This window comes from Selaginella moellendorffii, unplaced genomic scaffold (genome assembly GCF_000143415.4).
Source record: "Selaginella moellendorffii unplaced genomic scaffold, v1.0 SELMOscaffold_41, whole genome shotgun sequence".
NCBI classification, from domain to species: domain Eukaryota; kingdom Viridiplantae; phylum Streptophyta; class Lycopodiopsida; order Selaginellales; family Selaginellaceae; genus Selaginella; species Selaginella moellendorffii.
The window spans coordinates 808,445-824,941 of NW_003314302.1; the positions used below are offsets into that span (position 1 = coordinate 808,445).

Sequence of the window (16,497 nt, forward strand, 5' to 3'; positions counted from 1 at the left end):
CTCCTAAGGGGTGTGCAGTTTCGCCACCTTTTCAAAGAGTTTTCTTTTATAAAATTTACAACAAAAATAAAAAGCTGGAAAAGCATAGCAGCTTTTCAAGGGCATCCATCATCTTCCACTCTGTCTGTATACCTCTGTGCCCAAGCTGGGGAAGTTGATAACTAACTTACTCAATATCCAAAACAACAAGGTTGGAAAGGCCAATCCTATGCCAAAAAGACATTGAATAGCAACGTCCACGTTCACACACAAGTTGCTTCCAGAACTCAAATGAGCTGGCTAGCATGTTCAAAAGTCAGTGCTCCAGTGCTGGACCACCTTTGACCAGTCAACTCTTTGTTTTCCTCTTCTGTTTTTTTCACCTTTTTTTTTTCTTCCTAAATGAATGGTTAGAGTTCTACATTATAATGTAAAATTATGTAGAATGCCTGGGTCCTCTCTTGTGTTACTTATTCTCTTCAATGTTGTCTGTGCCGAGTTGAGTTCTAACCTCTATTCTTTCTGCCTGTTTTTTCTTGTTTTCTTTCCTGGTTTGATGTGGGATGTGGATGCGCTTTTTGTGGCTTTTGTGGGATGGAAGTGAAGAATCAATTGTGTGAGGACGAAGATGAGCCTCCTGCAGCTGAAGTGCCCTGTGACGATGAAGTTGGCGGGTATTGTTGATGTTGATGTTGTTGCTGCTGTTGTTGTTGCAAGGACCTTGAAGATGAAGATGTTGTGGGGTGTGTTGTCAACCCTGAATGAGAACACAAACACCTGCTGAATTGGTACGTCTCAATGGCGAATTCATTCCCACAGAAATGCAAGCTTGACTTTAGAAAGTCGGAGTTACCTGGTTGTGTAGTGGAAGCACCACCAGCTGAAGGTGGTGGAGAGATTGCAGACGCACCAGCAGCAGCAGTAGCGTTGTACATAGCCGATGCGGGCGGCGACGACGAGGACGACGGCGATGGCAGAGGTGAAGTTGGCGCTAGGGGTGAATACTGCACAACTTGAGGGTGGCCATGGTGGTGTTGCATGCCTCCAGCAGGAGAATAAGGCTGACCACCACCAGAGGGATAGGTGGATCCAATCTGGTTGAAGCCAGAGTATGTATACACTGCTGCTGGATTGCTTATGGTGCTGCTGCCACTACTACTTCCACCATAGACAGCTGAAAGTTGTGGATTCCCGTAAGGATACAGGCTCTACAAAAAAAAAAAGGAAAAAAAAAAAAAAAACAAAAACAAAAACACAAGGCAAAGACGCCATAGTACGAAAAGCTTGAGAACTATGGCCTCCTTGGGATTGCATAAAAAGCGAAAAAAAAAAACGAGGGAAAGGGATAAAGAAGAAGAATGTGTAGAGAGTATAGAGCTGGAGGAAGATTAGGGATGAGGGTGGTGGTAAGGTACCTGGTAAGAGTACTCCGAGGGGACGTAAGCGTATCTGGAGGAATAGGTTGGAATAAAACTTCGTTTCGATCGATCGATCGATCGATTGTGGAAGGAAACTTACCCGTATGGAGTGGCGGCGTATGAGAACCCGGCTTGAGGATACGAGAATGGAGCGGCGGGCATCTGTGGAAACGATGACGAGGCCCCGCCGGGAGAATAGCTTGCTGCCCCGACTTGAGAGCTCCCGAGAACTGGGGAGAAGTGACGAACTCTCGAAGCACCTGAATTAACAGCCAAGAATGTTTTTTAATGTCGAAAGCGCGTCCAGAGAGGGAGTGAGGACATAAGAGAACTAAAAAACCAGTTTTTTCCACGGCCAACAATCAAAGCTGATCGATCTTGTAGCTAGAAGTTCGAGAAATGGGAAGGAAAGAATCGTACCTTGATGAAATGGTGGGAACCTCGGCCTCACTCCAAGTGCTGCAAGGTTGCAGTTTGCTCGCCGGCCATCGATAACCGGCGTTGGATTCTCGCAAGCTCGTCGTGCCGACTCGGGATCCTTGAAAGTTACCTGTTCCAACCAAAATTTTTATCATTTCCAATGCTTGTGAAGTTACTGCAGCCAGGCATTTCGATCCACATTCGCTCGGGAAGACAAGATAAAAAAAAGGGTGGGGAAAAAGAGAAAATGGGAAAAAAAAAGAGAACTTTGCCGGATTCTCATCCGTTAGTTCACTTGGGTCCGTCACGAAAAGAACAAAGAAAAATCACCCAAGCAAGCTGGCAACTTGGCAAGGATGGGATCCACAGACAACCCAGCTAAGAAAAGTTCTTAGCCCAAACAGTGGAGGGAAAAAAGAAAAAGATAAAGGAAGAGCCAAGCAAGAGATAGATCATGGATAGAACCAAAACCAAGAAAGAATCGAGGAGACAAAGGAGAGAAGAAAGGAGTGAATTCACGCACAAAGCCATAGCCTTTGGAGCGCCCAGTGTTCTTGTCCGTGATCACCACAGCCTCTAGAATCTCGCCAAACTGCTCAAAGTACTGCCGCATCGTGTCGCGCTGCGTCTCCCAAGCCAGGCCCCCGACGAAGATCTTGGTGAGAGTGGTGTCGCCAAACTGAGATCCCCCTAAACCTCCGTGATGGACGTGCTGGGAATGAGAAGATCCTCCTCCTCCTCCCCCTCCCCCTTGCTGCGGCTCGGCCATTCTTCCTTCTTTTCTCCGGAAATCTTGGAGCTCCAAAATCCTTGGAACGATTTTCTAGAGCTACTGAAGATCAAACCCACCGGAGAGAGATGGTTCCTGCGCCAGCGCTTGCGCTCAAGCGGCGCTCAAATCTATAGCAAAGAAGGAGATTTCTCCGTGCGCTCCATGTATCCACCTGTGAGCCTTGGATCCAGGAAAAGAGGAAAAAATCCCTAGCGCTGTGGAGAGTGAGGAGTTTTAATAAGTGGGGAGGGGGAAAAGCGAGGAGCTTGCGAGCACTATGTTGGTCTCTTGCTGCTGCAGCGATCCATCGTCCATATGATGATCAAAGCCAGGCAGGGATGATCGAAAAGAAAGAAAAAAAAGAGAGAAAGGATGCGATTTTTTTTTTTTTTCCGGCGAAGAACAGCGAATGGACAGCGGGGACAACGTGCACGCAAGTATTACGAACAGCGAAGAGAAGCACACACACACACACACACACACACACTCACTCTCTTACAAAAACTCTTGGAAAAAAATCACCCAAGAAGGCAAACCAGGAAAAAAAAAGGCTGGGGCGAAGGCTGGAGGCAGCAAACAGCAGAGGAAACCAGCAGAGGTGAGATAATAGCAAGACAGCTCACTAAAGTCCAGCAGCCAGCCAAGCACAGAAAAACAAAAAAAATAAAACGAATTTTTTTTTTTATGGTTTTTCACATTTTTATTGAGATCATGGCACCCCAGTGACAAAAAAATGGACAAAATCGAGAAGGGAAAAGAAAGAGGGAATGTGGATAAATGTGCCAGGATAAAACAAGGATGGATGCTGGGAATGCAAGCAAAAGAGGAGAGAAGAGAGGGCGGTCCACCAAAAAAGGGAGAAGGGAATGAGAGCAGCAGCAAGCACTGGTGGATCTGGCAAGAGTGCGAAAAAACCTAGTTTTGGATCGTTTTTACAGTTGGAAGAGTCCTCCCTCTCTTCCGGGTTTGTGGGAAAATCTCGTAAGAGAAACTTTGGATAAAAACACTGTGATCTCGGTTACCATAGCTGCCCGGGCGGGCAGCGGGCAAGCCAGCAGCGCGGGCCCACACACGTCATCCGTTGCCGGTCGCTGACGTGGAAGATTGCCCCACGTGGCGGCTCCTGAGTTGTTGCCGTGATAAGTAAGGAATTTCGAAAGATACGGCGGTGGGAGGTAGATTCGGGGAATCCCCGGCGGGATTTGATTTCTTTACGAGGAAGCAGCGGCCACGACCATGAAGATGGCGCGGAGTGACCTAAAAATCTTGGTTTTAAAAGATTCTAACTTCCATGTGGACCATTGGAATCGACAGCGATGTTTGCTTGCTCGCCACAAGTTTGGGCGACGCGCGCCATTGTTTGGTGTAAAGGGCGGCCCAAAATCGAAAGCGTCGAGGCACATGTTGGGCGATTATTTATTTTCATGATCGAGAGCCCGAATCCCCAACTTTTGCCTAAATGCCTGTTCCCGCGCTTTTTCTCGTTCGCATTATAGGGTTCTAACTCCCGCTCTTTTTATTGTTTGAATTTAGGGCTATAAAGGCTTCGACCTAATTAGGGCCCTTGGGTTTAGGGTTTTGCGCGACGAGGATGAAGCAGGGGCGTGGGAAGAGCGGTAGCGATGGCGGCTTGCTTGGCGCCATGCGCATTCACGCGGTGGCGCTTCGCAGCACGCTCGAGGTACGCCTCCTTTCCGGGTAAATTTCCACGCGAATTTCTCCGATTTTCAGATGCTCAACGAGCCAGCGCCGTCCGCCTGCGAGAGAGTACCGTGGAGTGATGTCAAGAAAGGGGCGGAGGCTGTCTCGAAAGAAGCCACGACAAGTAAGTTTCCATCTCCTCGATGTTCCTTGATGTTATTCCCCTCCTTTTTGGGAGTTTTTAAAGCTTTGTTTCTCTCACTCAGCTGGAATGCTGTGGAGTGGGACTCCATCGGCGCAAGAGGCTGCGGACAAAGTGGAGAGCTACATCAACACACTGCAAGGCTTTCTCCTCTTGTGCCATGGGAGCACTGTGGGGGCTGGCCCGACTCTTTTATCCACCGTCCAGGCCGTCGCGAAAGGAGCGTTGGAATCCAGCTTGTCGCTGCTGGAAAGTGCCTTATCTCTCGGCTCTCAAGGTGATGCGAGCTTTTCCACGATTTCTTTCGATTCTTTTTCTTTGGTCGACTGGGTATTAAGTAAGCTTTTCTCTTTCTTTGTTGCAGCTGCGAGGCTGGAAGCACTACCGCCTCTTACAGGCTGCGTGTGGGAAGCTTGCGAGCTTGTACTGAAAGCTCCGTCTGATAATCGTACCGCAGTGGGAAGGGCCATTGTGCAAGTTGGGACTTCCATAAAGGACGTGGTACGTGAAATGAATGAAATTGAATTGGAGCGAGCGGAAGGAACGATTGATGACGATGATGGTGATGGAGGAGGCCGCGGCAGCCATTGCAGCAGCGAAGTTGACCCCGAGACACTGAGCTTTGACGCAAAGTTTTCACCTGGAGAGATGGACGTTGCCAGCGCTGTCAAGGATGTTATCAGCGCCGTGCTCGTCGTGGTAAGGCAGCTGCTCTACGTGGTTACCAAGGCACAGGATACCAGCGCTCCCGGGAAGCTCGAGAGCTTGGAAAAGATTTTGGAGCAGGCTAGAAGTATAGGTGTGGACGCAGACGAGCTGGGAGCTTCAGTGTATCCGCCACAGGAAATCCAGGAGATAAGAGCCAGGAGCCGGGGGATCGAGAGTAGCATCCAGATGGTTTTGGCGGAAGTTACAGCGCTGCACGGCAGCGTGCCCGACGACTTGGCTGTGGCTTGCGACAAGTCACAGGAGTCTCACTTGGGACTACACGCGAGGCTTTTGGCACTAGCATGACAAAGCCGAAGTTATGAGAATGTGAAGCTCTTGCGACCGACCCTCGTGTTCTAGATGGTCTCTTCGCGGTAAAGCTCGAGCAGCGAAGAAGACGAAGATGGGAGGATTGCTCCTGACTCTGATGGTGCTGCTGGCGATGGCTGCAGTTCGTACTGGAGCTCAAAACAGCAGCGTCGAGGCAAGAGCCTTCCTTCCAAAGCTAGACTTTTTCGTTAGTACTTCGGTTGTTTGTTCGTTTTTTCGTTCACGGCAGCTAGCGATGGGAGATTTGCTGGGGACTTTTATCGGAGCTTCTTCGTCTCTAAACGTATGGAACCCAAATGTGGAGATGACGAACGAGTACAGTGCCTCGCAAATCACTTTGGTCTCCAGCAACCTGACAAACCTCATTGAAATTGGCTGGCACGCAAGTACCTTTGCTTCTTTGGTAAAGTTTCTCTCTTTTCTCTTTTACCAGGTCTATCCTCTACTGTACGAGGACAATGAAACTCATCTCTTTGTTCGCTGGACGGTAACTGTCTTTCTTTGTATCGCTGCTTTGCTTGGAGACTGACTTTATATCTTGATAGATACTCGATGAAAGCGGCCGGATTGGATGCTTCAACACCAATTGCCAGGGATTTATCCAAACCTCTACCAACATAATTGTGGGACTCACACTGGACAACATGGTCTCGGATTTAAATGGAACGCAGTACACTACGGCTCTGGCTGTTCTCAAGGTACAAAAAAAGCATTTGATTCTTCCAGTCGTACAAAGATCTCTAAACCACCACCATTGTCTCAGGATGGTCAAGGAGATTGGTGGGTCTACAACGATAACGAGAAAGTTGGATACTTCCCTTTCGGCCTGTTACCCGAGATGGACAGCGGAGGAGCCGCTATCGTCTCTTTCGGTGGCCGAGTCTTAAACAAGTGGAACGAGAACCGCCACACGTACACCGAGATGGGCAGTGGCTTCTTCCCTCTCGCAGGCTACGGCTTTTCTGCTTTCCAAGTCGATCTCGTCGTCACGGATGCTGACAACGTAACAACGAAACTGGTTGGCGAGCATCTCATACAGCTTACCTTTGACAACGTTGGCGATTGCTACTATACGTACGTCGAGCAGCGGACTGGAAGGCTCTACTTTGGTGGCACCGGCTACAATCCCAGATGCCAGACGACCACCTGATAGATCTTTGTAAGAATCCTTCGCTTAAGGTACCCTCCCTCTATGGAGTTTTTCTCTTGGATCCTTGTCTCTTGTCACGGTGTTTAGAAACCATCGAGAAAACCTGCGTGGTGGTGTTGTGAGAGTTTTGAGAAACTAGCTTTGCTTGCTTACCTTTTTCACTCCACTAGTGAGTCCCATTTTCTCCAGAGCCGAGTACTTCACCCATTGCGTTCTTGGAAGTGCTTTGGCCTCCATAGCAGCGTTATCATCTAAAGCCAAGAACTTGATAAGAAACTTGATAAGAGACTATATCACTTACCGGTGGAGGAGATTTGTAACCATTCCACGAACATATTGAGCCGGATGTGTGAGAAGACATGTCTGTAGCTTCCAACTTCTTCGCGAGTCTTGACACTGGACTTGTCCAGGCTTAAGCCGAGAGAGCTTCGCAGGTACTTGTTGACGCTTGTTCTTCTCGTCTTGGCGGAGGTCTTTGGATCTTTAAGCAACACGGCCGGGAACTCCCACAGTCCGGCAAGCAAACCATTCTCGGGCCTTTGTACGAGGAGGAACAACGAGCCATCGTCTCCAAGTGGAAGAAGTTCCACGACGCACACGGCAGTAAACTCTTCTCGCGGTGCCGCTTTGATGGACTTGGCTGGGAAATCTGTGACGCTCACGGCCACTTCCTTGTCAACTGACTGCTTTTGAAGAAGAAAAGCCTTGCAAGAGCCGGCTATGGGACACCCCGAGCACAAAGGAGCCTTTGTCTTGCACACCGCAGAGCCAAGATCCATGAGCGCTTGGTTGAAACTTCCGGGCCTTTCCAAGTCTACAATCTCTCCCGCTAGTTTCCTGGAAGAAAAATTTTTGGCATGAGAGTTCCAACTTGCGAAAAGCTTACCATAAAAGTTTGGACTCTCGTGTTGCATCTGAGATAGCTCGTAGCCGAGAGATCACACGGATGACATTCACATCCACTGCGGGCACCGGCTGTGAGAAAACAATGAAAACAAAGCAATGAGATAACAAAGAACAAAAAAGAACTTAAATGAAAAAACAGTGAAAACAAAGCAAAGAAAAAGTTACCTGCTTGAATGCAATGGAAGCAATGGCACCAGCTGTGTAGTTTCCAATGCCAGGGATTTGCCGCAGCTCAGCTACATCTCGAGGGAAAATGCCCCCGGAATTTTCTACGATGTGCTTCGCTCCCTGATCGCAAGAACTCGTGAAGCACAAGCGAAAAAAAAAGAGTTTGAATACCTGCCTCGAGAAGGAACCTCGCGCGTCTGTAATAGCCAAGTCCAGCCCATAGTGAGTTTACTTCCTATGACGAAAAAAGAAGAAGAAGAAAAAATCCTAAGAACAAAAGAGATTTTTTTCGTTGTCTACAAACCTCTTGAGAAGCTTGCGAGAGATGGCTCAAGCTCGGCCACTTGCTCATCCATCTGGGAAAATAATCTTTCACTCTTCCTACCGTCGTTTGCTGGAGCATCATCTCCGAGACCCACACAGAGTAAGCTCTCTCCTCCACATTCTCTCCCACAAAATCATCCGGCCGCCATGGAAGATCGCGCTTGTTTCTATCATACCAATCCAGCAAATCCCTCCTGATGATCGTCACCTCGTGCTCGTGGAAGCCGCGCCCGCCCAGATCCTCAATGTCGGGTGGATTTGGAGCGATCGATCGCATCGCCACGAAGAACAATGAAAAACCCCAAAAGTTTGAAGAACCCTAAAATTTGCCGTTGGTCGAATCTTATTGCAAAAGAATAGAACATTCTCACAATGTACAAAAACAATTTACACCAGCCTATTTCACGCAATCTCTCTGCAAAGCCAAAAAACCAAAGCAATCGACCTTTACACGTCCTTTCCATTTGCTCCATTCACCTCTTCTTTTTTCCCAAGCTCTGGAACAGCGCTCGCGGCCGTAGCTTTGTTGGATTTGGACGAAAAATCCCACAGCATGATGCTCGCTGCGAGCGTCAAGATCATCTTTGGCCTCACCTGGATCAAACAATGGATCGATCAAAAGTTTGTAACTAAGAAAGAAAGGAAGAGACATCTTCTTTCTTTACCTCTACAATGTCATCCCACAGGAGGAAGATCGAGCAGCCAAGTTTTCGTGCCACGCTGATGATATAGTTTGCGTTTTGCTTCCTATCCTCGTCTGGATGAAAAGCAAAAAAAATGAAGGTGGACAACAAAAACCAAGCTTGCCTACCTGTTTCTCCCTTTGTAACTAGATTCCAGTTCACTACTCTTGGCTCCACAGCAGCAAGGAGATCGAGAAAGAAGATACCATTCGCCAGACTTTTATCCTATCGCAGGTCCAGGAAAGATTTATGAGATTGACAGAAATCGTGCACAAAAGGCGGGCTTACCTTGAAGCTGTCCATTCTCGACTCTCTACCAGCACGCTTAACTTTCTCATTTGTCCACTGTAGAATATCCGCATCGGAGACCTCTTTGCCGTGCAGTCTCAGCTTCTTAAGTACGTGAAGCATGCTATATCTCATCAGTTGCCACAAAAAAGCTGCACAACAAGTGCAATTGTTAGGAGTTCTTCGAGCTTGAGGTAAGCGAGAAGTACCTAAAATGAGCTTTTTGTTTCCTTGAACAATGTCGTTTCCTGCTACGTTCACTAGCGACAGCTTCATGCCTTTTCCAATGTCCACAACCTGATTGCAGTTCTCAACTTTCTTGAACGGCATCTTGATCGGGGGTCTGTTTGCGTGCTTCCAGTTGACACATCCCGGGTTTAGCTTGTCAAGAACCTCGAGCAAAACCCATCTGCAATCGTAGATTCAAATGTTAGGAGGGTCAAAATTAAATAGAAGAAAACTTACCCATCCCGAACATCCTCGAAGAGATGATGAAGGTAAGTGTCCATTCCCAGGCTGTTGATCCACATGCGAAACGCGCGTTCCTCTCTCGTGTCCTGCTCATCGTCCTGGATCATCTCGGCAAATGTTACTGCCACCTTGCTGGTGTCCAGCGTCAGACCATTTCTGAAAAGAGACAGAAAATCAGAGGATGCAATCTTGTTCGATATAAAAACTACTACCGCTCGTGGAAAAGGTGCGCTATGAATGCCAGGTTCAAATTTGCAGAGCCGTCAACAACATCCTTTGGTGATAAGTACTTTTTGCAGTTGATTTTCTCTGCTTGAGACAGTAGTAATGCCGCCCTTTCCAACCCATCCTTTTCCAGAGGAGCCAGGCTACAGCTTTCAGGTGCTAACGCATGCAAAAGCAATGTATAAGCTTCACCATCCTATCCACAAAAGGTTCACTTATTAAGTCCTATTACCATGTTTTCAAAAATTTTGAAGACATACCTTGACATCAGAAGAGAAATTAGTAACTTCTTTCTTGTAGCCACATTTTTTCAGATGGAAGTTCATCCACTTCAACAGCATTTTCTCGGCTGGTAGATGCAGGAGCTCTTCAACTTCCTGTGTACGATTAAAAATGTAAGAAAATACCACTATCTACATAGATCGTGAAACCATACCTCGCTATCGTTCAGCACCTCCACTAGTTCTGGTGTCTGTTTCAGGTTGACAACCGAAAGAAGCTGAATCTGGAAAAGAAAAATACAAAATGATGAGAAAGAAACTTTAACGTCTAGATTACTAGCTTACCTTCACGATTTGAGAAATCAAACCAAGAACCAAATGCGGCTGGCAGGACAAAGGAAAGGTCTCAGTATACTTTAAAGCACATGATCAGAAGTACTAACCCTGCCCTCTGCAAGATCTTCCGTTCCTATATTGACAACAGAACAACCGATCGCTTTCGCTGAATTCAGACACAGTTTATGATTCTCGACTCTTTCCCAAGGATTTAGCCTGCTCTTGATGTTTAATGCTCTCTCGTCGATAGTTCCAGGAGCCGCCACGTTGATAAGCTTGCTTTTCAAAAGAAACAGTGATCCATAAGAAATCAAATAGCCATGTGAGAAAGCGGCACTTACCACAGCAAAATTCCATCCTTGACAATTTCAAACAAGTCGCCCCCGGATGCATCGATCGGCAAAACAGGATCCAACACGGAGTCGTCGGCCAAGTAGCTGTTGATGTGATCAACGTACGCTTTCTTCTCCGAGTCACTGATCGTATGAATCAGCATTGTTGTGGCATCCTTTAGAAACGCGGAGGTTCGGTGAGGGCCGATAACTTTCGGGCTTCCAATCTTTTGTAGATGCAAATACATCTACACACGCAAATCACCACACTTGTCAATCCAAAGATCTCTCTAGAAATTTTTCTCTCCGTTACCTGAAGGAAAGATTCGAAATCCAGGCCTCCGGTAAAACCTGGATCGTGCTGCTTCATGATTCCAACGACCTCCTCCGGCGTTAGCGCCTGCTGGAAAAATCCCAGCTTCGAAGTGCCATGCTCCAAACCAGCCGCGGTGATCCGTCCAGAGTCATCTTTGAGCAAATCAAACTACGAACAGGAGGAAGAGAAGAAAAACCATGAGAGCTAGAAAAATTTATATCGTGAACCTGCGTCTTCAAGTAGCGCAGCTCCTTCTGAGTGAACTGACTCGCCAGAGATGGATCCGACACCACCACGCCTCCAAATCCCGCCATCGCTGCTGCTCTAGACGCGCAATCTGATGCTACATTCTCGCCCTAGGGCAGACTCCTCCCAGATCGATCGCGGGGGCCCTTAAGACACGATATTTCGAGGAAATCGAGCGCGATGGAGTGGAAGCGCCGCCCTCTCCCCCATCGCTTGACCTGGAAAATTTGTCCCTCGTAGTCTTTTAGGATTTGGCCTCGCCGACCATCGTTCGATCCCCCCTAAAAGAATTTTAAAAAACCTTGGACAGTTGTAAGTTTAATTGAGTTGCCCTAAATCGGGATTTAAATTCACGTAATTTAAGATGAATGTCCATAGGATCTACCATGTACGAAAAGAATAATCTTCGTGGCCGTGATCATTGGGCTTTAAAAGTTTTTAGCGCTTTTTGTAGAGGCAAGGTTTGAGCTCCGGCCAAGAGAGTTTCTTGGAGGAAGAACGATCGTCTTTGTCTTTGCGGAGGTAGAAAAGTAAGAACATTTTGTTCGAATCATCCTGCCAGGAATCGAGAGATGAGAACGTCTTCTACTAGCAATTTACCTGTTTGACGAGACTGAAGCCAAGGGATTTCAATCCCCTGAGGAAAACTTGAGGATCGGCGCCGTGGTTTGCAGGATCAAAGCGGCTCTTCACTTCTGCTATCAAGAGCCATCCTCTGGCACAGCAAAAAGTTTAGTTTCGCCAGCTAAAAACTTAAGAGAAAGCTTCCTTCTTACTTGGCCTTTAGAACACGATGAGCTTCTTTGAGATAGCTTGGATAATCCGTTCCCATGAGGGACAGGCAAAACACTGCTACATCCACTGAGGAACTGGGAATAGGCGTCTGAAAATTCATGAAAAAAAAGAAACAACAATGGATCAATGGACAAAACAATGGGAACAGTGAACAGTGGAAAGTTTTGGAACTTACACTGGCCATGTTGCACGCGGTGACTACAGGATCATTGGAAACAAGATCGAATGAAAAAACTTTGTTCTTGACGCTTTTGGCGAGCCTAGCATCACCTAGAAATCACACACAAAAAAACAAACACGATCAACAAGAGAGAACTCTGGAATTGCTCTATGTACCACAGCCAAAATCCGCGACTACCAAGTTGGAGTTTCTGGAATTTAGCCACTCGATGATCACATCGACTGGAAGCTTGGGCCATCGAGACATTTGTTCTTGGTATCCTGCGTGGTACTAGTTGATACAGTTAGCTTGAGAAAAAAGAATTCGAGGATTCTTGATCAGTTCTCACCAGTTTGAAAGCGTCGGGATCCTTATCAAAGTAGTCTTTAGCTCCTTCTCCACTGCATTGCAAGAACAAGAAAACTTTAGAGCTAAGCAAAAAATCGAGATCTCAAACCTGCGAGTGTAGAGAACTTCATTGAGCATGCGAAATTGGCCGCCGGAAAGCCTCTGCCGCATCTATGGAGAGAGGCAAATCGGATTCAAGAAATTTCTCTCGATTCATACCTTGTCTAGAACACTCGTGGATTTCTTCTGTGAATCTTTCCTCCCGGAGTGCTGCCGCTTCTCCAGGCCATCACAAATCCCTGATACTTGATGCGCAGCGCCGCCATTCTCCTTCGCCTTCTTCCCAGAATCCCCATTCTCTCGCTTGCGCTTCATCGAAGAACCCTAAACCTCGTGACGAATTGGGAACTGCCACGTGTCTCTCTTGCTCCCCAGAATTAGGGAATGCCGTGAGCTAGGGCAAGAAGCTCCGGCGCGCGGATGAGCGAGAATGCGGGGTCTCCGGCGGGCGGGGGATTGATGGCACTGGCAGGGCGGAAGATCTTCCTCAGCACATTCATGCGCCGCGGCTCAATCTGGGCGCCGACGCTGCTGCTACTGCTCGCCTATCTCGTCCTCCACGGTGCCAGCAATGTGTTCTTTTTCGAGTCTCGGGCAGTCGTCCAGAGCATCGGCCCAGCTGCCAGGCACCTCAAATCCTCCGAGAGCTTGATTGCGCTGCCGGTAAGCGAGTCCCGGCCTCTTAGAATCTTCATGCATGATCTGCCTAGCAAATTTACTTACGGGGTAGTGGAGCGCTATCTTAGATCCAGAGGGATTGCTAGGAACGACAAGAGATTGAGGTATCCAGGGACGCAGCACAGCGCCGAGTGGTGGCTTTTCTACGATCTAGAACAGGGAGAGGACAGGAGGCTGAGTGATTCGTCGGTGAGAGTGATGAATCCGCAAGAGGCCGATGTGTTCTACGTGCCGTTTTTCTCGTCCTTGAGCTTGGTGGTCGGGAATGGCAAGAGTGAGGACGATGAAGATCCTTACAGTGATGAAGATACCCAGGAAGAACTCATGGCATGGCTGGAAGAACAGGAAAGCTGGAAGAAAAACAAGGGAAGGGATCACGTAGTGATTTGCCAGGATCCAAATGCCTTGAAAAGGCTGAGGGATCGTCTCAAGAACACGGTTCTTTTGCTCTCTGACTTTGAGAGGTTTAAGCCGGATCAAGCTTCTCTAGTCAAGGACGTGGTTCTTCCATACACTCATCGGATCGACTCATACTCCAACGAAAACGTAACTCTCGACCGGGACACGCTTCTGTTCTTCATGGGAAACCGCTACAGGAAAGAGGTACTATGAATTCTCCGAAGCTTTTCGATAAAAAATCTCTTTGTTCTTTGTTTCCAGGGTGGTAAGATCCGAGACCAGTTGTTTCAAGTCTTAGATGTCGAGCCTGACATGGTGATGAAACACGGCACGCAATCTCGCGAAGGACGCAGGCTCGCGAAAGTTGGAATGCAAACTTCCAAGTTTTGCTTGCATCCTGCTGGTGATACTCCATCGGCTTGCCGGCTCTTCGATGCGATCGTGAGTGTTTGCGTGCCGGTGATCGTGAGCGACGACATCGAGCTCCCGTTCGAGGACGAGCTCGATTACTCCGAGTTTGCGATCTTCGTTCCTTCGATCAACGCTTTGGAGCCAGGATATCTTGGCTCCTACTTGAGGAGTATCTCTCCAGATTTGCTCAAGCAAAAGCAGCAGCGGCTTCGCGAGGTGAGATCCATTTGTTCTTCTTTAAGTTGGAGAAAACTCTGCTTTTTTTCGAGTTTTTCACTAAAAGTAATCGTTTATTTTCTTGAAGGTGAGAAAGTATTTCGAGTATGAAGAGAAAGGGGGCGCAGTAGAAATGATCTGGCTCCAAGTGAAGAAAAAGCTTCCTTTTATACGGACGATGATAAATCGTGACAAGCGCCTCGTGGAGAGGAGCTCGGGGAACTGCTCGTGTATATGTTCGTAGAATATACTTTGTACGAAAAAAGAATAATCCTGACCAAAAAGATTCGCTTCCCGCCAGAATTTGTATTTGGCGCCTTTGGGGTGGAGTCTTTAGCATCCTCCCGCTTTCGCCCTAGCCTAGCGCAAGATATTTCGATCGTCTCGCGATAGCGCCCAGCATTTTGATCTGTCTGCGCTGTGAGGCCGTGACTCGGAAGCTTGATCGATGCGGTTTCTTCTCGGAGATGCAGGTAAGTAGCGTGGATTCTTTGCTTTTAGAGAACTAGAACTGGTTCTCGTCTCGGCAGATCTTTCTGGCGCTGGCGCCATGGAGCTGGGACTGGAAAACGCGTTGCCGGATGCGATTCTCAAGCGAGGTGAGAAGATTTTGAGATTTTTCGTTTGATGGAAGCTTGTTTCATCGCGGCAGATCTTTCTGGTGCCGGCGCCATGGAGCTGGGATCGCTAGACACCCAGCAAGGTAAGGCCGTTTCGAGAATCTCACTCCAGCGCATTCACGCATCTCCACACACAGATCTTTCTGGCGCTGTGGAGGGATTGATGGACGTGCTACCGGACGCCATCGTCCAGCATTTGCTATGCCTCCTCAGCAATGCCGAGGACGTAGCGGCGTGCTCGTGCGTTTGCAAGAGGTGGAGGGAGCTCATGGGCAGCGTGAGGAGGCTGGTCTTTCCAAGGAGTCTCAGCGACAAGGGGCTCCATTCGAGCACCCTTGTGAGCCGGATGGTCCGCAGCACGGCGGAGCTCGAGGAGCTCGTGGTCTACTGCACGCTTACCTCTGCCGGGCTCATGGAATGCGTAGCGCACGCTGCCAAGAGCTTGAAGCTTCTCGAGTTTCGGGTGGAGGAGGGTTCGGACAAGGCTTGCGTGGGCAAGCTCGAGGTTCTCAGCTGCAGCTCCTGCGACTTAGAGACACTGAGGCTGTGGGGAGGAATTCTTCTTCACTCTCCGGTGGGCTTGAGGAGTTTCACAGGCTTGAGGACGCTCGAGGTTGTGGGTGCTCGGATCCGAGACGGTGCTTTGAGGGGGATTCTGGCAGCCTGTCCGGCTCTCAGAGAACTGGCTTTGCTGGGCTGTGATGGGATAAGGTCGGTGTGCGTGGAGCTGAAAGAACTGGAGAGATGCCGCCTTGATTTTTGTGGATCTGGAGATAATTGTTTCGTCTCAGTGGCCGCTCCGAAGCTCAGAGTCTTGGAAGTTCAGGGAGCCTCGTACATTCGTATCGCGGAAGATTCGTCTCTACAGCATTTGTCTATCGCAAAACAGACAGGTACTCATTCTTTGTTTCAATCCAGCTTTGACACTGTTTGTTTTTATTTTTGGCAGGAATGCTTGCCAATGTGGAAGTGGGAAAACTTCCTGCTCTGGCGTCCCTGTCTATCAGAGGTCTTCAATGGGATTGGGGTGCTATCCAGAAGATGCTGCAGTCTGCCACACAAGTCGAGACGCTCTACATGAAGATTGAATTTTGTGGTGATGACGAAGCTTTTGAGCCTTTCCGTGACATCGACTTTGGAGATTTTCTCACGAGCCATCCTAAGTTAAAGAAGCTTGATGCCCATGGGGCATTGTTTGCTTCCTTGGTGCTGAAGGAGGAGGTAGACTTGTATACTCAAGCCATTGCTCTTAGTCTAACATCTTTTTTGTCTTTTGTAGATTGCCACTCCTCCGCTTGCTCTGCGCTTAGAAGAAGCAAACATAACCATTAGATCGCCTCTCAATGCAGAGAGGAAGCTGCAAGTCTTGAAGAGTATGATAAGTTGGAGTCCACTTTTGAGGAAAGTTCGGCTAAGAATAACACAGATGAAGTGCACTGACATCGAAGCTGACGAATTTTTTCTCAACCTCATTAGATTGAAATGCGTTTACGATTTCATCACAATTGACTGAGGTCATAAAAACTTCACAACTCTCTATCCATCAGTAACTAACATTTTCTCTCCTTTTGCAGATTGATAATCACAGCATTTATTTGCTAAGAGCCAATGTAAGTTCTTCCCAGATTGATAGATAAATGGATGGATTCCCAGCTTCTCGGTGCTATCAAGTCG

The 16,497-nt window shown here is 48.0% G+C and overlaps 8 protein-coding genes across 14 annotated transcripts; 4 read left to right on the forward strand and 4 right to left on the reverse strand.

The window, feature by feature from the left end:
- Positions 1–253: 253 nt before the first annotated feature.
- On the reverse strand, positions 254–3,150 carry LOC9634484 (RNA-binding protein 24-A). Of its 3 annotated transcripts, none has more exons than XM_002979535.2 (6): positions 2,341–3,148; positions 1,818–1,947; positions 1,498–1,657; positions 1,395–1,428; positions 833–1,187; positions 254–736 (listed from the first exon to the last, which is right to left on the reverse strand). In XM_002979535.2, exons 1-6 carry the CDS (start codon positions 2,584–2,586, stop codon positions 588–590), a joined length of 1,074 nt encoding a protein of 357 aa, XP_002979581.2. In that variant the 5' UTR covers positions 2,587–3,148; the 3' UTR covers positions 254–587. The 3 variants fall into 3 exon arrangements, with proteins under 3 accessions (XP_002979581.2, XP_024540336.1, XP_024540337.1); XM_024684568.1 differs by having other exon boundaries at positions 620–759; positions 2,341–3,150; XM_024684569.1 differs by having other exon boundaries at positions 620–756; positions 2,341–3,149.
- Positions 3,151–4,135: 985 nt separating this feature from the next.
- On the forward strand, positions 4,136–5,486 carry LOC9634817 (cyclin-D1-binding protein 1 homolog). The gene is made up of 4 exons (XM_002979429.2): positions 4,136–4,270; positions 4,321–4,414; positions 4,497–4,709; positions 4,797–5,486. Exons 1-4 carry the CDS (start codon positions 4,181–4,183, stop codon positions 5,444–5,446), a joined length of 1,047 nt encoding a protein of 348 aa, XP_002979475.2. The 5' UTR covers positions 4,136–4,180; the 3' UTR covers positions 5,447–5,486.
- LOC112349705 lies at positions 5,433–6,676 on the forward strand. Of its 3 annotated transcripts, none has more exons than XM_024684620.1 (4): positions 5,433–5,852; positions 5,904–5,957; positions 6,016–6,168; positions 6,234–6,676. In XM_024684620.1, exons 1-4 carry the CDS (start codon positions 5,544–5,546, stop codon positions 6,618–6,620), a joined length of 903 nt encoding a protein of 300 aa, XP_024540388.1. In that variant the 5' UTR covers positions 5,433–5,543; the 3' UTR covers positions 6,621–6,676. The 3 variants fall into 3 exon arrangements, with proteins under 3 accessions (XP_024540388.1, XP_024540389.1, XP_024540387.1); XM_024684621.1 differs by having other exon boundaries at positions 5,433–5,624; positions 5,700–5,957; XM_024684619.1 differs by having other exon boundaries at positions 5,433–5,957.
- On the reverse strand, positions 6,643–8,312 carry LOC9634485 (adenine DNA glycosylase). Of its 2 annotated transcripts, none has more exons than XM_024684616.1 (7): positions 7,999–8,312; positions 7,870–7,929; positions 7,692–7,814; positions 7,507–7,595; positions 6,922–7,457; positions 6,774–6,871; positions 6,643–6,723 (listed from the first exon to the last, which is right to left on the reverse strand). In XM_024684616.1, exons 1-7 carry the CDS (start codon positions 8,293–8,295, stop codon positions 6,661–6,663), a joined length of 1,266 nt encoding a protein of 421 aa, XP_024540384.1. In that variant the 5' UTR covers positions 8,296–8,312; the 3' UTR covers positions 6,643–6,660. The 2 variants fall into 2 exon arrangements, with proteins under 2 accessions (XP_024540384.1, XP_024540385.1); XM_024684617.1 differs by having other exon boundaries at positions 7,866–7,891; positions 7,999–8,136.
- A 21-nt stretch (positions 8,313–8,333) lies between these two features.
- On the reverse strand, positions 8,334–11,421 carry LOC9634818 (fimbrin-5). Its single transcript, XM_002979537.2, has 14 exons — positions 11,118–11,421; positions 10,888–11,058; positions 10,584–10,822; positions 10,350–10,521; positions 10,252–10,290; positions 10,122–10,190; positions 9,946–10,062; positions 9,673–9,881; positions 9,455–9,616; positions 9,199–9,398; positions 8,990–9,141; positions 8,830–8,926; positions 8,684–8,775; positions 8,334–8,612 (listed from the first exon to the last, which is right to left on the reverse strand). Exons 1-14 carry the CDS (start codon positions 11,202–11,204, stop codon positions 8,466–8,468), a joined length of 1,953 nt encoding a protein of 650 aa, XP_002979583.1. The 5' UTR covers positions 11,205–11,421; the 3' UTR covers positions 8,334–8,465.
- Positions 11,422–11,449: 28 nt separating this feature from the next.
- Positions 11,450–12,847, reverse strand: LOC9634819 (ribosomal RNA-processing protein 8). The gene is made up of 8 exons (XM_002979538.2): positions 12,659–12,847; positions 12,549–12,610; positions 12,441–12,492; positions 12,268–12,382; positions 12,107–12,201; positions 11,913–12,019; positions 11,737–11,851; positions 11,450–11,691 (listed from the first exon to the last, which is right to left on the reverse strand). The coding sequence occupies exons 1-8, from the start codon at positions 12,812–12,814 to the stop codon at positions 11,575–11,577; spliced, it is 819 nt and encodes a 272-aa protein (XP_002979584.2). The 5' UTR covers positions 12,815–12,847; the 3' UTR covers positions 11,450–11,574.
- Positions 12,848–12,849: 2 nt separating this feature from the next.
- On the forward strand, positions 12,850–14,495 carry LOC9634820 (probable arabinosyltransferase ARAD1). The gene is made up of 3 exons (XM_002979430.2): positions 12,850–13,780; positions 13,838–14,203; positions 14,292–14,495. Exons 1-3 carry the CDS (start codon positions 12,920–12,922, stop codon positions 14,445–14,447), a joined length of 1,383 nt encoding a protein of 460 aa, XP_002979476.2. The 5' UTR covers positions 12,850–12,919; the 3' UTR covers positions 14,448–14,495.
- Positions 14,496–14,557: 62 nt separating this feature from the next.
- On the forward strand, positions 14,558–16,477 carry LOC9634486 (F-box protein At1g10780). 2 transcript variants are annotated; one of them, XM_002979431.2, is made up of 7 exons: positions 14,558–14,676; positions 14,734–14,802; positions 14,856–14,906; positions 14,961–15,716; positions 15,773–16,044; positions 16,103–16,337; positions 16,398–16,477. In XM_002979431.2, exons 1-6 carry the CDS (start codon positions 14,652–14,654, stop codon positions 16,334–16,336), a joined length of 1,407 nt encoding a protein of 468 aa, XP_002979477.2. In that variant the 5' UTR covers positions 14,558–14,651; the 3' UTR covers position 16,337; positions 16,398–16,477. The 2 variants fall into 2 exon arrangements, with proteins under 2 accessions (XP_002979477.2, XP_024540383.1); XM_024684615.1 differs by having other exon boundaries at positions 16,103–16,468.
- Positions 16,478–16,497: the final 20 nt, after the last annotated feature.